At 46.4% G+C, this 23,868-nt stretch overlaps 1 protein-coding gene across 1 annotated transcript in view; it reads right to left on the minus strand.

The window, feature by feature from the left end:
* Positions 1-1,702: 1,702 nt before the first annotated feature.
* Positions 1,703-23,868, minus strand: part of LOC8038862 (arginase-1-like) — a 41,726-nt gene continuing 19,560 nt past the window's right edge. The window contains exons 8-11 of the mRNA XM_040220338.3: positions 19,091-19,195; positions 18,205-18,281; positions 16,914-16,973; positions 1,703-2,107 (exon numbers count right to left, since the gene is read on the minus strand). Of these exons, the coding sequence (XP_040076272.3) occupies positions 1,917-2,107; positions 16,914-16,973; positions 18,205-18,281; positions 19,091-19,195 (433 nt within the window). The 3' untranslated portion in view covers positions 1,703-1,916. The remainder of the gene's footprint in view (positions 2,108-16,913; positions 16,974-18,204; positions 18,282-19,090; positions 19,196-23,868) is intronic.

Below are 23,868 nucleotides of genomic sequence, written 5' to 3' on the forward strand. Positions count from 1 at the left end.
CCGTCGTTTATTGTCAGGCAGGAGTAGTGTATGATACCCCAATGGCCTGTGGGTGTTTGTACGTGGGACAAACAAAAGGATGTCATATTGACAGATTTCTTGAGCACATGAGGGCGGTCAAGTACAGATTGTCGAATTCTGAAATCGCCAAACATGTGCTGGAAAGCAATAATTGTTTGCCTGATTGGGGGACAACTGTGGTGTAAAGCAAAAAATATATTGTTCAAAAAGAGTCTGGAACAAGACACTCAGGAAATTGCATCAGTTAACCGCGGGAAATTGCATCAGTTAACCGTCGATAATACTAGATAGAGCGACACAAAAGTTTTTGTAGCTGCAATAGTTTTTTTTTGTGATTCATTGTTTGCTTTATCAGGCGGAAGTGTCGGACCTCTAAACGGATTCCTACGGGCGCCCTTGAGCAGGTTGCAGTGTTTTGAAGTGTTGCAGGTACCATTGTTTTGAACGAGAGGAGGCCTCTAACGCCGTTGAAGGTCACAAAGACGAATTCCGGGAAACGTTTGTTACGTGGGGAGTCATGAAACGCTTTTCCAACTGTTTCCTGTTTAGTTTTCCTCTTCAACTCATAAATCGCGCATTCTACCAAACAGTTCAAGAAGACGGAAAGGGGGAGTCCTCTCTTGCTCGGACTCTCGTTTGTGTAAACCGGACACAGCCATTGTCCCCCTAGAAGATTAGCCCGTCGCTCAAAATTCAGACAAAAGTTGCTTTCCCCACCCAGTTCACCCCGAAGCTGACAGTGCTGTGGAAGTTACGTGCTCCTTGGGCCAGCCACACTTTTGCCACGTGATCGTGCTCTCTGCGCATTCCCACGCACAGAGAATGAGGTCAGGTGCTGAAAGAGGGGCGGCTGAATGGTCCGGCATGCGCGTAGCTCCCACTACAATGTCAGCTTAGGGATGAAGGGAATAAGTGAGCTCCGGTGTCGTGTGACATTCGTTTGGGCCCGGTGACGCGCTGCGGGGCCGGGTGACGCGCTGCGGGGTGCGCGGATGTATTCCAGTGAAAAGGCAGAGAGCTTACGAAGGGAAGGACGTACGATGTAGTCCGCTGTGTCTTCAAATTTTCGTACCGAAAGTCAGGCTTCTGACTTTCTGCCTTTTTTTTTTTGGCCCATTGAACGATGTTCTATCAGTAAAATCCCTATATAAATTGATTTATTTCGGCTCAAAATTCGTTTCATAGGCCGTTTAAGGTTCTTCTTTGAATTGAGCTCATGACGCATTGTACCATGGTGGTAGATCATCAAGACGTGGGCGAGTTCCGGGAGACTTGTATATGAGAGATGGCATATAAACGGTTGTGTAAATAAACTTTAGTAGCCTCGTTCGAGACGTGTTCGTCCGCTTCTTGGTCCGTCGTCTCCGGCTTTTTTTCTAAAATGCGTATCATCAACCAGCTCTCATGTTTACTTACTCATTGTTCAATCAGCATTTGAGCTCTATATAATGCGATGCAAAACGGCTCATTTTATGAACAAAGTATTTTCATGTAAAGTTTGTAAACTAATAAGTGCACCACTGTCAAAGTCTTTACTTTGTATATTTCTGAGACTGTTTTCTTCAGTTTCACCATCGACGGCATGCTAGACTTCACGCTTTCCGTCCGCTATACCGTATTTAACGAACAAGGCTGTCCTGGGTTTAATTGAAGTAAACAAATCGCATAAATACGAATAATTAAACAACAAATCTGAAATTTTATTACTGGAAGTCTGAAATGCAACAATAGAAACAAAGAAAAAAGTTCACCTTTAAGGGGTAGCCACGAACTCCCGGTATTAACAACGAGTTTAGACCTTTCTTGGCATTGTAACGTTTATTTGTAATAATGCATAATAAATCTAATGCTTATTGGTAATAATATCAAACTCCTGAATAAACTGCATAAAATTATTACACGTTGATATCTCTCTCCTTCATCTCTTCAATAATCGTGGGGTCCAGGTTAAGAGGCAGGTCTCCTCTTCGTTCGCGTCCGAAGAAAGTCGATATGAGGTCCACGCCGCAGTTTACGGTCCGGTTGGCGTCTTCGGCGGACCCCAGCCTAGGGTTAACTTCAGCTAGATCCAAAACTCGGAGTTGACCTGCGTGCGGGAAAGTTTGCTGTTCAAAATAGGAACTGAAGAATTGTTTGACGATTTCGGAGATTTACGTCGTTTCACATTGCCCAAATCGAAAAACAACTTTGACCGGTTCTGCAGCTTGTCCTTATGTTTCACCTTAAAAAAAAAAAAAGAAAGAAAATTTTAAATCGCTTTTTTTCTTCCCTTTCTTCCTTCCTTCCCTCCCCCCCCCCCCCCCCCCCCCCCCCCCCGAAAAGGATTCTTCGTGAAAAACCCATAAGGGGTTATTTTAAGCTCAGTTTTGATTTGAAAAAAGATATTCTTCGCTCTGCTGCCTTTCAGTGCGCCAGGGCGTGATGGAGCTTGAGTCGAAACCGTTCTTCACGAGCTAAAATAGTTTTTGTGGCACCGAAGAGCCTTTCAAGAACGTATTTCATTAAGAATGCACAGCTGTGGTAAATTCAAGTGGTAGATCTGAAGCGCTTTCTGAAATCATTGAGGAAGGCAAAATTTCGCCCTGTGGGACCCGCTCCAAATCGACGAGAGGATTATGGACTCGCGATTTTGGAGCAATCCGGCCGAGACGTTCGGCCGTTCAAAATGGCCGCTGTTTGAACTTGGAAAGCCTACCAACGCCTCAGCCGACTTAGCTTTCCGACGACCTGTCACAAGTATCACTGCGTGTTTAGCGGCAGAAATAATTAGAGGCCGGATCTCTAGGCAAATCCCTATTTTGTTCCTTTGGTTCCTATCGTGCCTTTTCTATATATGAGCACGAATTACGAGTTAAAGGGGGTCATGAAACGCTTTTCCAACTTTTTCCTGTTTAGCTTTCCTCCTCAACTCATAAATCGCGCACTGCGCCAAACAGTTCAAGAAGACGAAAAGAGGGGAGGTCGCTCTTGCTCGGAATCTGGTTTGTGTACTCGGACAGAGCCATTGTCCCCCTAGAAGGTTAGCCCGTCGCTCACAATTCAGACAAAAGTTGCTTTCCTCACCCCGTTCACCCCGAAGCTGACAGTGCTGTGGAAGCTACGTGCTCGTTGGACCAGCCAGACCTGCCACGTGATCACGCTCCTTCGCGCATACCCACGCGCAGAGAATGAGGTCAGGTGATGAAAGGTAGGCGGCTGATTGGTCCGGCAAGCGCGTAGCTTCCACCACAATGTCAGCTTAGGGGGGAAGGGAATAAGTGACGTCCGGTTTCGTGTGACGTGCGTTTGGACCCGATGACGCGCTTTTGGGCCGCGGATGTATCACAGTGAAAAGGCAGACAGGTTACGAAGGGGAGGAGGTACGAAATAGTCCGCTGTGTTTTCAAATTTTCGCACTGAAAGTCAGGCTTTTGACTTCCTACCTTTTTTCTTTTGGCCCACTGAACGAAGTGCTATTAGTGAAATCCCAATCTAAAATGATTTATCCCAACCCAAAATTCGTTTCATGGGCCCTTCAAGAGGAGTTTTAAGAGTGTTTTTTTGTGCCGATAACTGCCTATTTTGGCGTTTGAGCCTAAATTACCGTTTCCCGCCTATAACTGCCTATTTTTGATTTTTTTCTTTTTTTTGCTTCGCTACTCCAAAATGACTTGATCTGTTTAGTTTCCATATTCAGCGAACTATTTTTCATCTTGCTGCAATGCATGGCAGCAGGGTCCTCCAATCTTTGTCCCGGGATCCATCAAGAACATCGTTGTCGTTTTTTTTTCTTTTTTTTCAGGCCTGTAAGCCAAGGCGCGAACGGCACCTTCCTTCTAGTAGAAGACCCTTCCCGCCATTCCCCACGTATCGTTCTTCTTTCTATTTCTTGTCTTTGCTTTCACCCCCTCTCGCCTCACCCTGGAGAAGCGGGTTTGTTTTCTTAACATGTCTGGACAGTGTGGAGCCCATGAGCTGCCTGGAGGCTGGAAGTCTGGATCTGAATGTTGCTGTACTCCGTTGCACCCTAAATTGATCTTAATGGAGGCTGGGGGCGACCCAGCCAGTCCAGCGCGGGGAGAGTGACATGGGTCATCTCGGCGCGTCGTTCTGCCCCACTCGAGTAGTAGTGAATTGGCTGGGATGGCTCGTCCTATTCGCTGCGGTTCATTGCAAGATCGGAAAACGGAGCGTAATGCCCACCGAAAAGTCTTTTTTTTTTTTTTCTAGTGAGCGAGCGCGTATGTCTCTGCGCGTATGTATGTTCGTGTGCGTGTATCTGTGCTTGTTCGTGCGCGTGCGTGCCGGCCTAGATGTGAGAAGTGAGGTGAAGAGAATAGGAAGCCGTGGTTTGCTCCTTTTTCGTACGCCTCGGTCTCTAACGTTATTGTATCCGGTGGTCTGTGGTTTGCTGCTCTCGCTTTCGGTGCCTGAAGCTTCTCTACACAGCCGAAAAAATGGTCCCAAAGAGCTTGCTGATGCGCCAATGGAAACAACATTCTATTTGCTACTCGACCGACGAGGATATGGTCTTCTGCCAACTGCGTGGAAAGCAGGTGCCCCTAGGTACCTTGTTTCGGAGAAAAACCTTAACTTCTTTGAATGACGATTTAGCGAATGAAAACGAAACCACGACGCTTCATCGAATGATGCTGTAGCAAATGGCGGCTTCGTTTCCCCTGATCGACAGCTAGGGGTAACCGCGCCAATTTAAAATCCTAGCTAGTCACCGACTAAAGACAGCTTATTCGCTAAAATGTCATTTGCAAAAACGGTCGTCCGCTCAAATATTTTCTAATCGCTAAAGCGTCATTCGCTCATATCAAGAGCAAGAAAAACGCTCGCATCATTGCTAAAGGTTTGATGTAGATGTATGTATTTCATGAACAATTTAGTCGTATACCTGTTAATGAAGAATTTCCTGCGCAAAGTCCACAAGCCTCTACAAAACTGTTTCCCCTCCCCCTGCAGCCGAGACAGCCACATTCATTTGTAATACAGGAATTTCCTGAATTTTGGCATTACCCTCCAAAAACACTTTGGTAAATTTTTATTCGACGGATACCAGTCAAGCATAATGTTTTTCGAAATCTATTGGCCCCGAGAACGAGCACAACCGTTGCTGTAGTCGCAGCGTGCTGATTGGTTGCTCTGTCGTCTCCGTGACGTCACGGTGAGAAAAGCGACCTTGTTGCCGTGAGATTAGGATCATACGAATGAAACAGTTAAGCACGGTATTTAAAGATCAAGCAGAGATAATATTCGAAGATGCCATCAGGCATTACCGGACCGTTCGCAAGGTGATTCAGGAAAAAATTATCTTCCCGACGTCCCGGAGAGGGACCACGAAAAGGAGTCATACAAACTCCTTGACGCTGAGTAAAATTTTAATTAATAAATTAATTATACTCAGTAACAATAAAAAAACACGCAGTGTACTTCTATCGGATAATTGACTTCCAGTACGTGCTTGTTGCCTCCCGTCATGCTTTGATTGGGCGTGTACAGTGGAAACTCCAGCTGAGGACAACGCAACTGAAATACCCCTTATCTTGTGCGACACAATCGGCTAACCAAATCAGGAGAGATGATTAGCGTGCAGTATCTCACGGTGCCCCCATAGACAGCACACACCCAATTTGGGAACGAGTCGTAGTTCACCCAACAGACCTACGCCCTGTTACCTAAGCGACAGATTGTTTCGCATGAGAGCTTCGGCAGCGGAAGGTATGTCAACTCAGTGCTCTGATGCTATACTAAAAAATAAGCAAGCTTGCACAATGAGTAGGCTTTTTCACCATTGTAATATTTCAATCCGGTATATTTAGAGGAATTGGGATGACATTGCTTAAAATCACTCCTGCTCAGGAGGGTGCACTACGCTTTTCAACATATTGCCGCACGCGCAGCTGGCCAAGTAGGCAGCACGCACGTGGCCTAACGGTTATTGTGCCTGACTCTAACGCGAAAAGCCATGGTTTGAGTCCTGGGAGCGACGCATCTTTTGTTTATTCCTGCAATTTAGTGTTTTGGTAAATTCGAGAATATTGTTACTTGTTCAAGGTCCGAATGTTCTACGCGTCGAAACTTCTACGCCGATTGATCCAGAAACCCACGCCTGTATATAAGGGGCTCCACGTGCCGAGTTGCAGTCAGTCTCGCCTCAGCGTTCGATCCTACTGTTACACCGCTATCGACGCCCGCGACGCTGTCTAGTTATCTTCTGTCTCCTTTTATTTTCGGGCAAAATTTCGCCCCATCAGACATTTATTTTGCCTTAGTTTGTTTCGTCGCCACATCATTTGACATTCGTGACATTTTGGTGGAGGCTCTCTCGCTGCCTTTGAAAAGTGACGACGACGTGGGATGGGCCGCAGATACGAACCGCTGGTGGACACCTCATGACGCCTGTGGGAGGGTGCACTGCTCGAGTCAAAATTCACGGCGAGACATGCCCTGTGAAGTTCGTCATTCTGCAAGACTGCGCGAAGAACGTTATCCTCGAAACGAACTTCCTCTGCGAGTATGGCGCCGTCATTGACCTCGGGGCAAACAAGTTGACGCTGCTAAAGCCTGTCCTGCCGCCGATGGAGACCAACCCGACGTCAACCGCGATCCGAGTTATCGCCGACCATGTGAACCTACCGCCGTGGTGGAGTATTTCCGTCACCGTCATAACCGACGCAGCCATGAACGGTGAAGCTCTTCTGGGCGGTAGCGTCCAACTGCTCCTTGAAAAAGGAATTGGCGTCGCACGAGGCGTAAGGAATTTCAAAGATGGGCAAACAACTGTTCTTGTGACAAACTTTTGAGAGGAGCCGGAGCACCTAACGAAGGGTGCCACCGTTTGCTTCGTGGAGGAGCTCCAGGCGCCAGCCATAATCACCGCAATCTCCGTGGAAACCTCGTCCTCACAGCAGAAGAGCACGTCACCGCAGCCGCTCTACATCGACCCCGAGCTCTCAGCTCCTAAGCGCCGGCAACTGGTTGATCTCCTCGCCGAACACAGTGACTGTTTTTCCACGTCGTCAAAAGTTCGCCAAACACCATTGGCGAAACATCGCATTATAATCGAGGACGACGCGCTTCTTGTCCATCAGTCGCTGTACTGCGTATCCTTAAATGAAAGAAAGGTGATTCAAAACCACGTCGATGAAATGCTCGACGACGACATCATTGAACCATCAAGATGTCCATGGGCCTCCCCAGTCGTCCTTGTAAAAGCGAAGTACAGAACAATGCGGTTCTCCGTCGACCATCGAATGAACGCTGTGACGAATAAGGACGTCTACCCCCTTCCCCGCATCGACGATACGTTAGACCGACTGCGCCACTCCCGATATGTTTCGTCAACGGACCTGAAGAGTGCTTACTTGCTAATTGAAGTCGACGAACGTGACCGGCAGAAAACTACCTTCGTCACTCCCGACTGACTGTACGAATTCAAAGTGATGCTGTTCGGACATTGTACAGCACCAGCCACCTTCCAGCCTGTCATGGACACCGTGCTGGTTGGTCTGAAATAGCAGGGCTGCCTTGTATACCTCGACGATGGCATGGTATTTCCAGGAGATTTCGACGAACACCTAAGACGACTTTGAGCCGTGCTTCCATCCATCAAGCCCACAAGCCTGTCACTCAAGCCAACAAAGTGTCGATTCCCCTATGGTGAACTTAAGCTCCTTGGCCACGTCGTGAACAACAAAGGTGTTCTCCCAGACCCCGAGAAGACCCGCGACGTCGCTGCATTTACGCCGCCGTCTGACAGGAAGGCCTTGAGAAGGTCCCTCGGACTCTGTGCCTACTACAGACGATTTGTTCGGGACTTCGCCAAGCTGTCAGCACCGCTGACGAACCTCACGAAGGACGCTGTGAAGTTTAAATGGACGGAAAAACACCAGCAGTCATTCGATGAGCTCAAACGAAGACTCTCAGCGAACTGCCATTTTGACCAGTTCGCTGAAACAGAGATGCACACGGACACCAGTAACACCGGACTGGCGCGGTAATAGTTCAAATGCAAGACGGGGCGAAACGAGTCATCGCATACGTGAGTCGGCGCTGTCCAAGGTGGAGACGAACTACTCAACGACTGAAGAGGAGTGCCTTGCTGTCGTCTGGGCGATAACAAAGTTCCCCCATATTTGTATGGAAGTCCTTTTCGCGGCGTCACGGACCACCACTCGCTCTGCTGGCTCGCCAACCTGAGGACCCCTCCGGACTCCTTGACAGGTGGAGCCAATGGCTGTAGCAGTTCGACCTGACCGTGGTGTACAAGTCCGGCCGGAAGCACAATGACGCCGGCTGCCTGTCAAGGGCCCCAGTCGAGGCCGGTCCTGCCTGCATCGAAGACGACGACGATGAGTGTTTCCTCGGCGCTCTGGATGTCAGCGACATGTCAGCACTCCAACGAGATGACCCTGAACTGCAAGTGCTCATTAAGCACCTAGAGGGAAAAGCGAGTGCGGTTCCCCGTGTTTTCTTATGAATCCTGCCTACCTTGTCCATACGACAAGGGGTGCTGTACAAAGATAATTTCGTCAACAACAACACAGCAGGGCTCTTGGTTATTCCTTCCAGTCTTCGAGCAGGAATTTTCCAAGGATGCCATGACGACCCAATGGCTGGACACCTTGGCTACAGCAGGACGCTCGCCAGGATTCGAGAAAAGTACTACTGGCCAAGGCTACCATAGACCGTTCACCTCTACAATCGATCATGCATCGAGTGTCAGCGACACAAGAAACCGCCGACGAAGCCATCAGGACTTTTGCGTCCGATTTTTCCCCCGTCCACGCCGTTCCAGCAGATTGGAATAGATTGACTACTCCCTTTTCCGCCGTCGACGTCTGGAAACCGCTGGATAATCGTAGCCACAATATATCTGACACGGTACGCCGAGACGAAAGCCCTTCCATCAGGTACGGCTGTTAAAGCCACAAAGTTTTTCATCCAGTCCATTGTCCTCCGGCATGGCGCCCCCGATGTCCTCATTAACGAGCGTGGATCATCGCTCATGCCCCAGCTGACGAAGAGATCCTTCGTCTCAGTGGCACCGGTTATTGTCAAACTACTGCGTACCATCCGCAGACAAATGGACTAAAAGAACGGCTAAACAAAACAATCGCCGACATGATCTCCATGTATGTCGACGCAGAGCACAAGACTAGGGACGAGGTCTTATACTATGTCGCGTTTGCTTACAACACGGCAGTGCAAGAGACCACAGGAGTAGCCGTGTTTCAACTGGTGCATGGCAGGAAAGCAACGACCATACTCGACGCGATGCTACCACACGAACCAGCTGACGGTGGGAGCGCCGACGTCCAGGTGGTTGCTCAACGAGCCGAAGAGGTTCGCCAGCTCGCCCTACTCCGAATTCAAGATCAACAACGTGTCGACGCTACCCAGCACAACCTTCGTCGTCGGGACGTCCACTTGCAGCCCGGAGAAAGGGTATTGGTCTGGACACCGATTATTCGCTGCCGTGGTCTCAGCGAGATGAGATCGACCAAAGGGGGGCTGGTCGCCATTTTTGTAATCAATTGATGTTTTTGTTTTTGCTATTGTCTTGCGTCCTGTATACACACTTGGTTTTTACCTAAAAAAAATGGGGCGAGGAAAAATCGTGAGGCATGAAGAGGTGGACAATTGCATTACCGCGAGCTGATGGAGGAGCATGTTTGAAAATGAATATCTAAAACAATAAAACTAGAAACATTCTAATACATTTTAGAAACGAACTATGGATACAGTATGCATGTAATATACAATGGTAATATTTATATAAAATATATTTATTTTTCTAAAAATTGCCAAACATGCCTGCTTGAGCGACAAATGGTAAAATTTGGAGGCCTGTATCTCGTGAAATAATTTAATCACAATCATACATTTTTCAGACAGTATTCTACTTATATATGGCTATTATTTAAATATATTTATTAGGTATCTGAGTAATTCAATAATCGTAATAAATTCAGGCAAAAATGGGACAAAATTCAAACAACGAAAGCGTCCGATGCAAATAAAAAAAAAACAAAAAAACACCACCTTAAATGTTTTTACAAATTTGAGTACACGGTTATACGCTATTTCGGCATTAATTTCTATTAAAACATGTTGCATTATTTTATTGAGAAAGAATATAAAACTCCACAAAGTAGGGTCCGTTTTCGAAACCTCCACTTAGCAGTGCCCTAGCTCGCCCCAGCGTTCTATCCGACTGTTACGCCGCGCGTGCCGAGCCGCAGTCAGTCTCGCCCCAGCGTTCTGTCCGACTGTTACGCCGCTATCGACGGCCGCGACGCTCTCTCGTTATCTTCTCTTTCCTTTTATTTTTGGACAAACGTTCGCCCCATTGAACGCTTAGTTTGTCTTAGTTTGTTTCGTCGCCTCATCATTTGTCATTCGTGACAATATCGTAAGATAGTTTTTTGACAGATTCCTTGCGAGAAGTGCCACCTGGCACAACTAAAAAAAGAGCAGGACATAGAACCAACGCAGTACGCAACGTGCCCTCAACGTCTAGGCAGTCATTTTTTAGAGAAAACCTCCCGGATGTAAAGAATAACGCATTCTACGCAGATTTGGGTGGCGCCTTAGTCGCCACTAGTATTTCTTGGGCGAAATTGGAAAACCCTGTTTTCGAAAACTTCTGACAAAAATACTCCAGTCATGCCATACCGTCGGAGCGAACTCTGCGCAAGGACTACCTGCGTCTATGTACGAAGTAACACTGAAAAAAATCAGAAATGAACTTCGGGATTCGTGCATTTGGGTCTCCGCAGACGAGACGACAGATGCTACTGAACGCTTTCTCGTGCACCTAGTACACTCTAAGAAAAAATGGAGGAAAAAAGTAGCAACGGCGCGTCTTCCTCCCTTCTACTGACGCGCCCCCAACCGGACACGAGAAAAGGGGAGGAACGAAACGTTTTCCTCCGTCTCCAGGCACACGGGAGAAAGCTTTCGCCCTCCCGACTCATCTTCTTTCGGTTTCGTTTTTCGAGCACGTCGCGCACGTTGTTTAATAAATAGCTGTTGAGTTGATTGAGCTTCAGTGGCAGTGAAGGCCGCCTGTAATTCCGTCTTCTAGTCTAAACGTGCAGAACATTTCGGTTGCATTGACGCTTTTATCACTAATTTTATCAAACGAGCAAACGAAGCTGCTAGAAACAGCGAAGTTGCGGAGCAGTGCCAGCAGTGCCACGTACACTGGGGGATGGCCGTCTCCAGATTGCGGGACTCGCGCGCGCGGCGAACCGACGGAACTACAGTGCTACAGTCGCTACAGTAGCGAAACCACGCTGAACTGTGTCGACGTTTTCGACGTTATGGAAACCGCAGGAACTGCGTCCAAGACAGGCAGGTTTTGCTGCCGGCTGCCTGGGTGCCTTCCGCGCTGAGTTCGGTTCTGTTTTCCGATGCCGAGTGCAACCGGCGTTCAACGTGGTTCTGTATTTGTGCGTGTCAGCAACATAGCTGCAGCATCGTGATGGCAGTGTTGTGGGTTGTGAACAGAAGACTGGAATTATCGCCGATGTGACCGTGTGTTCGCGTATCAGTGGTGTAACAACAAGATGAGATCGTAAACTGTCGGGCATTGATGCCGTTGGTCGGGCCGTGATGAGGGGGCGGGGTGTCGCAGGTTGACATTCCGCTTTACATTAAAAAGTTTAATACCACTTGAGGGATTACGTGCAATCGATCAACGTGCGGATAGTCATGTTGGAACGCTGGTCTGAACAGTAGAAGCTCCTAGCGCTATCGTGCAATGGCCAATATGACTGTCGGAATTGTCTCGTCCCCGAGAGCGATTGCGCTCTGAAGCAAGGACTGAACAGTACGAAATCGTGACGGAAAGCACGTATATTTACAGTATGAAATTTCGGCATTAAAAAACAATAGAAGGTAAAATCGAAAAAAAAGCTGCCCTTTATTTTGGTGTTTAAATATACTACGGTTCCTGGAGAAACTGCCTTCCAAGTGGCGCGCTGGGATGAGCGCTAGACGTTTTTGAGCTCGCCACGGCGTAGCTCCGTACACTGAACACCTGCCGCAAGTCGCCGCTTTGACAGCATTCAAGTTGATCGAAAAGCGATTTCTCAGCATGTGAAGCATAACTTCCAGCTGAGTGAATATCCGCTCTACAGAGATTAATTCAAGACGGCAATTGCAGCTTTGCGCGAACAGCACAAATAGAAAAACTAATAGAAATACAGGCTACGACGTGCCGTGTGGGGAAACAAACTCATGGCTTCGAACCGCATTAGGGCGGCTTGATTTATTGACTTTCAAATAATTACGGCAGATCGAGCGTTTACTTTTAATAAGAGATTCATCCCTTGAGCCATTTAAAATACTTTCAGAGGAATGACATTGCTGGGAAAAAATCAACATGCTGGGAATATTTTTTATTGCTTAGGGGGTCACCGAAAAGTTCCGTACGTTCAAAACGACCAGTATAAAAGACGGAGACGCAGAGCACGGGTGTAGTGTTCGGTTAGTGTGGTGTCCCGCTGTATTGATATTTGTGTGTGTGCCGTGTATGTGGTCAATGTATGTTCACCTAATGCTTGTAATAAGTGTAATGTGTGTCTATAGTAGAGGATCCCCAAGCGGAGGAGAGCGGCTCTGAAGCGCAGTAGTGGCCTGAAAAGAATAAATTATTTTTTGTAGAACATGAATTGGGCGGTACCAAGCGCCACCTAGCCTAGCTGCTTGCAATTACTCTGCTTGACCCCGGCATCTGGTGGCTAGCGATTTAACCTTTCACGCTACGCGATAAACAACGGCTTCCAGTTTGTTCTTTCGAGAGCGGCTTTTGGTTTCGCGGATTGAGTTTGCCCTTCTCTGTGATGTGCGGTTGACGATGGAATTGTGACTCGAGGAACACCAAAGGTAAGACTCAAAGTGCGCGAAGTAACTGGGTATCGGTTGTCTCCGTTTAACATCGCAGTGCTGTCGACGAGAAGACTGAGTAACTGCTTTCGAAACGCCAGTTTCTGTACCTGTGGGGGGAATCTGGCTTCGGAAATAAACGCAGTTTGCGGAAAGCTCGTGTGACGCTTTTATTTGCTGCTGCTCTCGTCCCGTACAAGAGACGTAGCGTCCTGGTTAAGCCTTATTGGGCTCGATTTGCTCGATTCGGGGCCGCCATATTGAGATGCAAGCGACGGAGGAACGTTGCTCCCCTGCTTCAGGGACGAACGTTTCTCCCTTTCTAAAGGAACATAGGTTACAAGACCGTTCCTCCCCTAAGGGAGGACTATCCATACCCTTTTTTCTAAGAGTGTAGTTTGGAAGCTTGTAGCAGACGAGAGAACAACGCCTTTTCTTGTGTCTTCCAAGACGCTAGACAGAACAAATTGGGAAACCGTGACGTATTTGGTCAGCCCGTCCTTGAAGGTGCTATACCCTAATGGGTTGGAAGACAGCAGGGTGCTGCTACATCGCACGGATGCGGCGGCTTATATGCACAAAGCTGCCCTCCTCCCGAAGGCTTTCTACCCGCGGATGTTGCACGTCACATTTCTCACTAATAGCGTTCACCGCATTTGCGGAGAGCTAAGAAAACACTTCAAGCATGCAAACGATCTCGTTGCTGCTGTGAAGGCAGTGTTCCTTAAGTTACCGTCTCGTGGTTGTGCATTTAAGGAACAGCTTTCAGGGGTGCCTCTTCCATCAAAACCCATCGTGACGAGATGGAAAACGCGGCTTAAAGCCGTGCTGTAGTACTACCTCTGTTAGTCTGAAGTTGTTCATTAACATATTTTAAGCAGACGATAGATTAGCAGTCAGAACGGCTCAAGATGGCCTGCGCGAGGAAACTCTTGAAGGTGACCTGGCGTATTTGTGCTCCAAGTTCACGTTTCTGGCGGGCACAACTAAGAGCCTCGAAAGCGCTGGCAAAACTCTGCCTCGGAACATTGAGCTCATCTCAAACGTTCAAGAACGATTCGACGCCGTCCCCGCAGGTCTCGCTGCTGTACAAGTTCGTTCAAAGCTTCAGTTCGTCTTGAGCAAAATTGTGGGTTTTTTGTACTCAAAGAAGTTTCGAAGGTCCTCACCGGGGAACACTCCAGGGTACCAGAGGGTGTGAAAGCATTAAATATTTCTAAGTATAAATACGCCCCTCTCAGATCAGTTGTCCTGGAACGCTCTTTTTCTGCGCACAAAGTTGTTCTGAGCGACAAAAGACAGAAGTTTGGACCTGAAAATCTTGAGATGGTGCTTGTTTTCAATTGTTTTTATTTTTTTATATTGTTTCTATTTTGAATACTATGTACACCATAGTACATCTTAGTACCGCTGTAGGCTTGAGTCGACTCTTATTTCGAACGCTTGACAAATTCAATTGTAATTCCTCATTTTACTACTTCATTCTGCATTTCTTTGAATCACAGAGGCCCTAAATGCTTTCAAAAGCACCCTGTGAATAAAAATGATTTTGCCTATAAATGCCTATTACGAATTTTTAGTGCCGTTTATAGGCGCCAAAAAGTGACTTTTTTAGCGACTAAATATCCGGCTTCTAGAAATAACACGCGACAAAGGACAAACAATAATATTAGTACCATTGAGCCCATGCCACAAATAACGAGAGAGACGTCCGCGTTCGCCACCGTCACATATCTTTCGGCCGCCTAGAAGCAGCGTGAAACGCACAGCGATCGCCATCGGTAAAGTTTAGATTGCTTCTAAGACTTTAATAAATGCAAAGAGGTAACAAACCATCACTTGCACGGTCGTTGCCCAATCTGTTCTTGCTTGATAGCACGAGAAAGCGCCGGCGTCATGCAGTGCAAAAAGGTCAACAATCGGGTGGCGACGAAATAAGCACTCCTAACCTTGCGTGTCCCATCTTCTGATTTTCTGCCCTTCTTTTTCTCGTTCTACCTTCCACGATCACAGATGTCAACGCTCACGATTTGCCACGCACCAGCCCCGGCTTTGCAATCCTGATCTACGCAAAGTAGAATCGTTCGAGCCGTCACAATCCCGCGTAAACAACCGGCATATCCGTACAGGTCCAACCGGACGGCCCGGCCGTCTGGCCCAGTGTGGTCCGGCCGCACGTACACACCGCACCGCCGCGTTCAAGGAATTCCGTAGCGCGTTTTTGTCAACTTCAGGCGAGCTCCATGAAATCCTACGAGTCAAGTTCGGCGAGTTTGGAGGCACTTCTCGGTGTGGAAGCTGCCACTAATCTACAAGGGGAGGATGACTAACTTAAGCCTGATCTGCCAACGTAATATGCTCACTGCAAAGGGGGTGCTTTTGGAGCCCTCAAATTCTACGAGCGCGGAATTCGGAATTCACCATTGCGATTCACTGCCTGGTATTGGGGGGGGGGGGGGGGGTATGCTGGCTGATTGGTTACTACGTGACAATTTTAGCTTATATTTGGCACTTTGGCAGTAATGTGGAAGGAAAAAGTTATAAAAAAGCAAGATAAAAGTATTTTCTTACTAATGAAGAACTTGGGGCAAAGTCTTACTACTGGCAAGTTAGGCATTTAGGATGGCGAAATTTGACCAAAGCTGCGTGCTTCTCCTGTCTGTTGCCTGGATATGCAATTACGCGGGAAGGTTAAAGGTTCCCTTAACACAAACAGAGACGAAGCCATGCGCAACATTTAAAAGGGCTGAACCAGGTCTTCAGAAGTTCGATTTCGGTAACTGCAAGAACGAGAGCGAAATTTAATTTTCCTCGCGCGGAGCAAATGAAGATAAGGTTCACAGAGGCTTTGCCTGCTAACGCGATAGAAGAACGCTGTTGTCTGCTACGAAGCGCCATTCGCAGAGTAAATCAAAACATGAAAATGCCGTAGATGTTCTCCTAACAGGCCGGAAAAATGTTACTTACCTGGAACGAATCGAGCGCCGCTAAAAATCGAGATCGAAAGCTGGCTAGGGTTGTGACCGTCTACTATTTCACGTGCGAAGCCATTGACAACCCGCTCTTTGTTTTGCAAATCTCGTGTTGTTATGCTGCCGTACATCAGCTGAAATTGGCCGGTTGATGATGTAGTACTACGGACGAGCACATCAAATTCTGCGAGACCTTTCTCGCTATTTGCATGCTGGAGAGATGTTTTTGCCGATATATTGCCTCATTGTAACTCGCAAACTGGTCAAAACTGCCTCATTGGTTGATTAAAAGCTCGGCGTCAAGGTTGATCTGCAGTCGAGAACGCTCTTGCCAAAATCAGATCCCAGGTAAAACTTTGCCTGGTGTCAGAAACGAGCAGCATTAGTTCTTTTTGAGATGAACTTTGCCCATTATTGGTTGTCTGGAGAGCAGGCGCTCCCAACTGTCTTACGAAGGCCTAGCGCTTAAAAACCGACGCTTAGATATTTTTTCCTGTTGCTGCACGCGTGTCTATTTCCTGATCTGCTTTCACCTTGAGTACGTAATGTAAATTGACGCTCTCAGAACTCAAAGTAGAATCCGCTTTGATAAAATTTGAATCACGCAGGCGCATAAAATTGGAGTGACTTCGTTTAGAAATTGACAGCGGAATAAGTGCAAGCCCTGTCGATGTTAATCACAACTAGGAAAGCCCAATAATATATTTGACGGCCACGTTGTTTAATTTGTCATTATTATCTACAAACTTACGTGTGGAACAGGTGCGACCGCATTCGAAGACACGAACACACGCAGTCCCAATCACACATTATAAAATCGCAAGTTACTGGTCCTTTCGTGCACATCATTGGTCCAGCAATGATACATCATGTATAACAATATAACGAGCACCACGAGCTTCCGCTTATGACTCAATATGATCTGCTCTATCGTCTCGTAGCGCCTGCAGCGTCCAGACTTCAGGTGTAACGAAGTATATAGTATTTTTGCATAAGGTACGAAATGGAAGGTTAGGAATTAATGAAGCGAAGGATTACCGGATCTGTGCACCTCTTCGGCTATTACCAGCGCCTCGCGCATAGAAAGCCCGCCTATTACTGTAAAAAAAGTGACATCAGATAATTTAATAATTTTCTTAATATATTTAGTGCTATCGATTTGCCCACGCCTATACAAAACAGTAAGAACACAAGAAATGACTGTGTTTTTTAAAAGGCATTTGGTGGGCCGTAGCTTCTATTATTACTCGCAAATCATTAAATACAAGGCCGAGTTCGTCACTAAGACTGGACACAGAAAGTGACAGCTGTAAGCAGGAAGGGGCCTAATGAACTCCGTGATTTTTTTACTAATTTACTGAAATTAAAATTCAACTTGACAAAATTTATACGATTTCTAGCACCGCACCGGTATATAAGACTTTGCTTCATGTGGCTGGAACAAACAGGGTTTTAAAACTTTAAAACCTTCATCCATGAAGATGTTTAATTGATGCGTAATATTTATGCATATGATAGTCAATATGTACATCAATTATCAGTTTTAATATTATACACTTTACTTGAGAAATGTTGCCTCAAAAACTTACACTTCGCTACTCAAATCTAAGTTCACACATTGAATTTCCTCTTAACGCATATCAAAGCGTTTTGCTTTATTTTTCATAAGTTGGGTAAGCCGTATCACTCACATTTGACTTTCGTAGTATCTTTTTGGTGCCACAATTCGTGTTATTTACATCAATAAAACAATAAATAATCGTTATTATAAACCTAAAGATTGATGGGACAACCAAGACACCTAAATATGAATGACTATTTTTCTAATAATATTAGTGTATTTCTGAGATTTTACGTTAGGTGCGACTGCGGCACGTACTGGAGAGGCATGTGCCGCGGAGGAACATACCATTGAGTTTCAAATGGTAACGGCAATTTTCGCTAATATTGAGTTGAATACCTCACGCAACTAGACTGCCATTTTCTATATTCAAACTGAATCAAAATTGAATGCAGTATTGAACCGGTGTTTATACTTTTGAAGTTTATTTTTGTTTTCAGATATCTCTTATTGCCGCATCCATGTAAAACAGACACGACTAAATGGCGAATGTAATTGAGGGATAAGAACTCTAATTTATTATGCATAATTAGTTTTTAATTCTCAAATATCCTAACCGGAAAATAAAAGCCAAAATCACAAGTCACAGAATAGTGTTATCGTGCGTTGCAGCACATTAAATGATCAAAAAATCTACGATAAACTCATTGCAAGATTTGTCTATTTCTATATCATGGAATAAATAAATCCAAACCGGATTCACGTTACCGGGAGTTCCAGTGCTTGGAACAATCAGCATGTCGATTGAGTCTATGTCGAAACTGACGTGTAGTGACCTGGTGCCTCTGTAAAATAAACGTCACGTATTTGTGCGCATTAACACAAATGCTTTTGCGAGTGAGATATTTCCTTTATTCGTGGTATAAGGACACAAATCGGTAGAGGGCAAAACTGTGAAGGCAGAGGATAGTCGTTACTGTTGCAAATATCGCTTCAGAGATGAGTATAATTCATCCTAAATTAGAAAGGCAGGTGGCAAAAAAAGTGTTCTCTAGAATAAGAGGCCTACCAACTTTATTGCTGTCTCAGGTTAAACAGGGTCCAGATGCCTTGGTATGTACAATATTTGTACAACATTAACATTACTAATCAAGTTATGGAGCCCGCTCGAACCTTGCATTATTTACTATACTGCGCACTGATCTTTTTATTGTTTTGTTTTTTCAACGAGTTATTGTCATTGACAACTTAATAATTGGAAGGGCTTAACTTACTCTATTCACAAATATTGCTTTCTGATTTGTTTTTAGGCACTATTATTAACAAGTGCCGCAATCCTATTAGTTGCAGTGCGGACTCGTCACAACGTCCATGATATAAGCGGTTAGTTATTTAATCTTGTAATGCATAATGCACGTGAACTTAGCCACTGAGTCGCAAAGTATATTGGGGGTGAAGTGCCACAGTTCCACTAACTACGTTGGCAAGTATTGTAAGCTCCGTAAAGGTAGCCTACAAGAATCACTAGATCTGTGACCGTCATTAAAACGGAAAGCCTCATAAGCGAGCATGCATCAAATTCGTAAATATTGAACTATTTTAGATTAAAGGCCAACTCAAATATAGTGTAAAAGAGAGCTCCTCGTATGCATACCTCGGGTTGATTTGTCTGAGAGCGAGTCGTATAACTTCGGTGATGCCAATGCGGTCGACGTCATCCATACTGTAAAGTGTAATTCTGAGCTTATCCATGAAATATCTGCAAAAGTAGTCACATATAACTTGCAATTCGTATGAGCAAAACTTTGATCCCTGTTTTACCTAGCTTAGAAAGGCTGCAGAGAAAACAAAATATAAAGATATTGTTCAACGTGCGCTCGGATATTGTTCTTTTTATATTAGCTTTTCGAGTGTATCAAAGTTCAAGACTATATGGAAAGATTTAGGATACGTTTCACTGGCTTTGCCGGACTGGTATATGTGCTTGTAAAGAAGGGCATATCTGCGGTGCATATATTAAGCATGCAGTTTTATGCCGCTCTGTTGGAAGAATGGGTACGATGTCGATAGTTACGAACTATAAACGCGTTTTGGAGCGAACAGATAAAAATATACATGGTCAAAATACTTCCTCCGATAGTGGCGGAAGCCTACAAGAATTGTAACGGGTCCTTAGGGCTTCACACGATAGAAGCGAATATTGTTTATTTATTTATAAACCAAAATTTTAAGCTTAAATTGAACACTCAATTAGAAAAGCACATATAAAGATCTGATGTGGGGGACATATTTTTTTCATTTGCTTTTTCTTGAAAAAAAAGAAGATCTTGCGCAAGATTTATGTTGATAGACACAATTTAGGTGGAGGGAACCCGCCTAGGCCCAGCCCAGGAACGCGGTAACCTGCGCTTCATTTCTCAGCTGACATTGGTTTATGGGCCGTAATAGTATTTCTACAGACAATATTTTATGTTTAAAAAACAAATAATCTAGATAGAGTCATTACTGTTTTGAAAAGTATCCCTAGCTCGTCTTTTCGGCATTGGTGTGAAACAATGAGAAACATAGCCGTCGGCCTCTGATGAGCGCTTAACGACCGCAGCTTGCCGAGCTCGTCTGTTTTTATGAGTGCGAGTCGTTTTGCGCTCACGAGGTGTTTAGAGGAAGACCTGCTCGGGACCGACGTAGTTTGCAATACTCAAGTGTTGCAAGCACGCGCCTTCAGAAACACTGTGCGGGTGCTTGTTTTTGTAGCGGCACTGACCTAAGCCTAGCGTCTCTTGTAAACTACGTTGCTCGATCTGGCTTAATTTGTTCGTTTGAGTGTGTTGTTGTATAAAATTGTTGATTCCCGTTAAAGCGTCCCCGCTGCTCTTTGAATTTTACAACCGTCGTAATTATGGCCATGGTTTCAATATCGAGAAGACGCCTACACAGGTAAGACATTGCGAGCATTTCAGCTCTTTCAGCTGAAGGCAATCGGGCGTTTGGCTCACATCAAGTATGTCCAGGTGTGTTCTCGACATTTCGCTTCGAAAGGCGAGTATCTCTTATGTTTTGCAGTTTACCTGGCCTGCCAAAGCGTAAAGTTTTGGGTTGCGTTTTAATTTTGCGTCATAACGCTCACTCAACCTGGTCGCTGGTGCCATGCAAAGCAAATAGACAATTGCAAGCATGGCGCCACAAGTGGTGCCCCATGCGTGCAAGCGCGTGCAACGCGCGGGTGAACGTAGCTTTGGCAAGCTCGTAATCGCACGGGCGTGCCTGCTCGAGCAGAGACATGGCGGCGGCCAGTCGCCCAGCTTGCAATCGTCTATACAAAGAACGGGAAAGCTAAGAAAACAGCATACTTCTCTTCCTTTTTTTTCTTTTCCCTCTCCGACGCTTTCTATGGCATATTGACAGACGCCTACAGACGCGTGCACTGAACCATAGCTTGTGCCACAGCCTCGTATAGACTCACAAAGCCTGGCAGTTAGACGACGTAGCCCTAGAGTGCCCAGATGTAGATTTGGAGCGCTATAATCTAGTAGCAGAGAGCATCAAGGAGCCCTTTATCACGAAACCTGGACGTCAGCGCAGAGCTTTTGCAGCGGCGATTACCCGAAGCACACCTGTTCGCTGGGTAAAAGTGGGTTTCGGCGTCTCGCCGCAGCACAACGCCAGTCACGTGGCCCTCCTCTCATTCGTAGTCTGTCGCTCCACCTTTTCCATTTCGGCGGGAACTTCTCGTGGTGATCTGCCAGGCTTTGTCAGTATATAGGAGGCTATGGATGTGCATGATGAAACGCTACAACGCCGTTTTCGTGGTCGCGTCTTGTGCACGCTGCAGAAGTTTTAACACGGTGTGGAATAGCAGACGAACGGAAGCGAAAAAGGACGCCGATGCGCAGCTTTCGTTACTGTGACTGGAAGGAGTCTCATACTGGCATGTTTAATGCGTCGAAAAAAGTGATTTTTTTTTTTTATTTCTGCCTGATGACGTTACAAAATTTTCATGCTGTCGCCGGTTGCGATCGTGGCGGTGTCCCAGCAGTGGTGGTGCATGTGGCAGACGCCTGTCATGCTGCAGATGGCTCTCCAGCGTGTCCTTCCACGGGAGTTTCGGCAGCTAGAAGTTGGGACACCGCGACGGCTACGACACTCGCGTTCGCTCATGATTTTCGCCATCATTTCTTCGACCAACCGCCAAGATTCCGACCTCTGATAACATGACACTTCGGCTTCTGTGACGTCCTTTGTTGCAACTTTGGGACCACTTTTGATGTATGGGTGAGATAGGACGCTAAACACACCAGTCGGAGAGGTGGTTTAGGTAATATTCTTTCATGTACTCGTCCATTGGGCATTACAGACGATTATAGATGGTGGTGGAATACCAGGCAATGATGTTGGCTGCCGCGCGTCTGCTCGCACGACTAGCAAGAGGTGTCAGTCGCCAGACCAGATGCACCAAATGTCGCGAAAAGGAGACACTAGGGGTGGGGGATTGGTGGCCGTGTGGGCTAGCGCATACCAGATCGGAACAGTGGAGCGAAAGCTCGCGCCGCAGAACCCGCGGACTCTGAGTTCAGTCCCCGTACCGGCGTGCGGTCGTGAAGCACTACTGCGTGGTGCACGTTAAAGACCCCAGGCTGGCGGTTGAAGTGCACTGGCTAAATTTCTCATCTACAGCGAGGGACTTGTCGCAAAATTGAAATGGCTCACCAACTACATGCTGTATAAATATCCACAAAACCCCAACTATTATTATTGGGAACACTAGTCTTCTGAGCGTGTTCGGCCGAGCAGCCAAGCCAATTCAGTGGTAATGGGCAGGGCCTAGAGTGAGCCGTGACCTCCATCTAAATTGCATATAGCGGTATAATGTTTTGCAACAAAAACATTATTTCGTGGAAACATTACCACAAACGTACACTATATATGTTCTTTAATTCATGCTTTTATTATTTCATTTTTTTTTAATAACTGAGCATAAAAATACAACTTCCTGTAGAAACCGAATTACAGCACAGCTATTGAGGAGGAGGAGGGAAGGGTCACATGTCCTCGGGGGGGGGGGGGGGGGGGGGCGGGGTGGAAGGGTCACGTGATCTGGAGGAGGGGTGACCTCGGGGGAAGGGGGTTAACGCGGGGGGGTCACGCGAAGGAGGGTCACGTGACTTGGGGGGTGTCACGTGACCTCGGGGGGTCACCTGACTTCCCAGGTAACGTGCCCCCCAAGAGAAATTTTTGCGCTACAGTTAGTGAGGAAATTCTTCCGCTAGATTTAGCGGGGAAATTTTTACGGTAGAATTAGCGGGGATATTTTTCCGCTAGATTTAGCGGGGAAATTTTTCCGCTATATTTAGCGGGGAAAATTTTCCGCTATATATAGCGGGGAAATTTTTTCGCTAGATTTAGCGGGGAAATTTTTCCGCAACATTTAGCGGGGAAATTTTTCCGCGAGACTTAGCGAGAAAATTTTCCGCTAGATTTAGTAGGGAAATTTTCCGCTAAACTTAGCGGGGAAATTTTTTCTCGAGATTTAGCGGGAATATTTTTCCGCGATATTTAGCTGGGAAATTTTTTCGTTAAATATAGCGGGTAAATTTTTCCGTTAGATTTAGCAGGGAAGTTTTTCCGCCATATTTAGCGGGGATTTTTTTTCCTAAATTTAGCGGGGAAAATTTTCCGCTGAATTTTGCGGGGAAATTTTTCGTGAAATTTAGTGGGAAAATTTTTTCGCCAGAATTAGCATGAAAATTTTTCCGCTAGATTTAGCGGGGAAATTTGCCCATAATGCAACGCGCGGTTACGCCGACGCCGACGGCGACGGCGACGCCACTCAAGCCGGAAACGGGCGCCTAAGAGCTGCGCTCTAAAACGCAAGGAGAGGATTATTATTTTTATTTTCACTTATTTCTTTATTTTGAGTGACCCATAGACAGCTGGACGCATCCTGAATGGCGTTCACAACACTAAAGATCTTGCCTCCTTCATGGAGCTATTTTCACGCTTCCTGCTTTGTGTTTTTACTCGTGTTCTTATCAATTAATCTAGCAATGTAGATGACCGGAAGAAGATAAGGTGTTTCGAACTCGCCAAACACTGCGTTCCCCCCCCCCCCCCCCCCCCGAAAAAAAAACTGGAACGCTTTTTCGGAGGAGGGAAGGGTACTGAGGGTCTCGTGTGCTCGGGGGGGGGGGGGGGTTACGAAACCTCAGGGGGTCACGTGACCTGGGAAGGGGTCGCGTGGAGGGGGGGATCACGTAATCTTGGGGCGTCACGTGACCTGGGGGTCACGTGACCTCAAGGGTGGGGTCACGTGACCTCACGGTTACGCCGACGCGACGGCGACGCCGAAGCCGGTCAAGCCGGAAACGGGCACCTAAGACTTGCTTTCTAAAAATAACACTTGAATAGTCTTTAATTGGCTTTTAGTATCACGAA

Source organism: Ixodes scapularis, unplaced genomic scaffold (assembly GCF_016920785.2).
Source record: "Ixodes scapularis isolate PalLabHiFi unplaced genomic scaffold, ASM1692078v2 PGA_scaffold7__128_contigs__length_106722199, whole genome shotgun sequence".
Lineage (NCBI taxonomy): Eukaryota > Metazoa > Arthropoda > Arachnida > Ixodida > Ixodidae > Ixodes > Ixodes scapularis.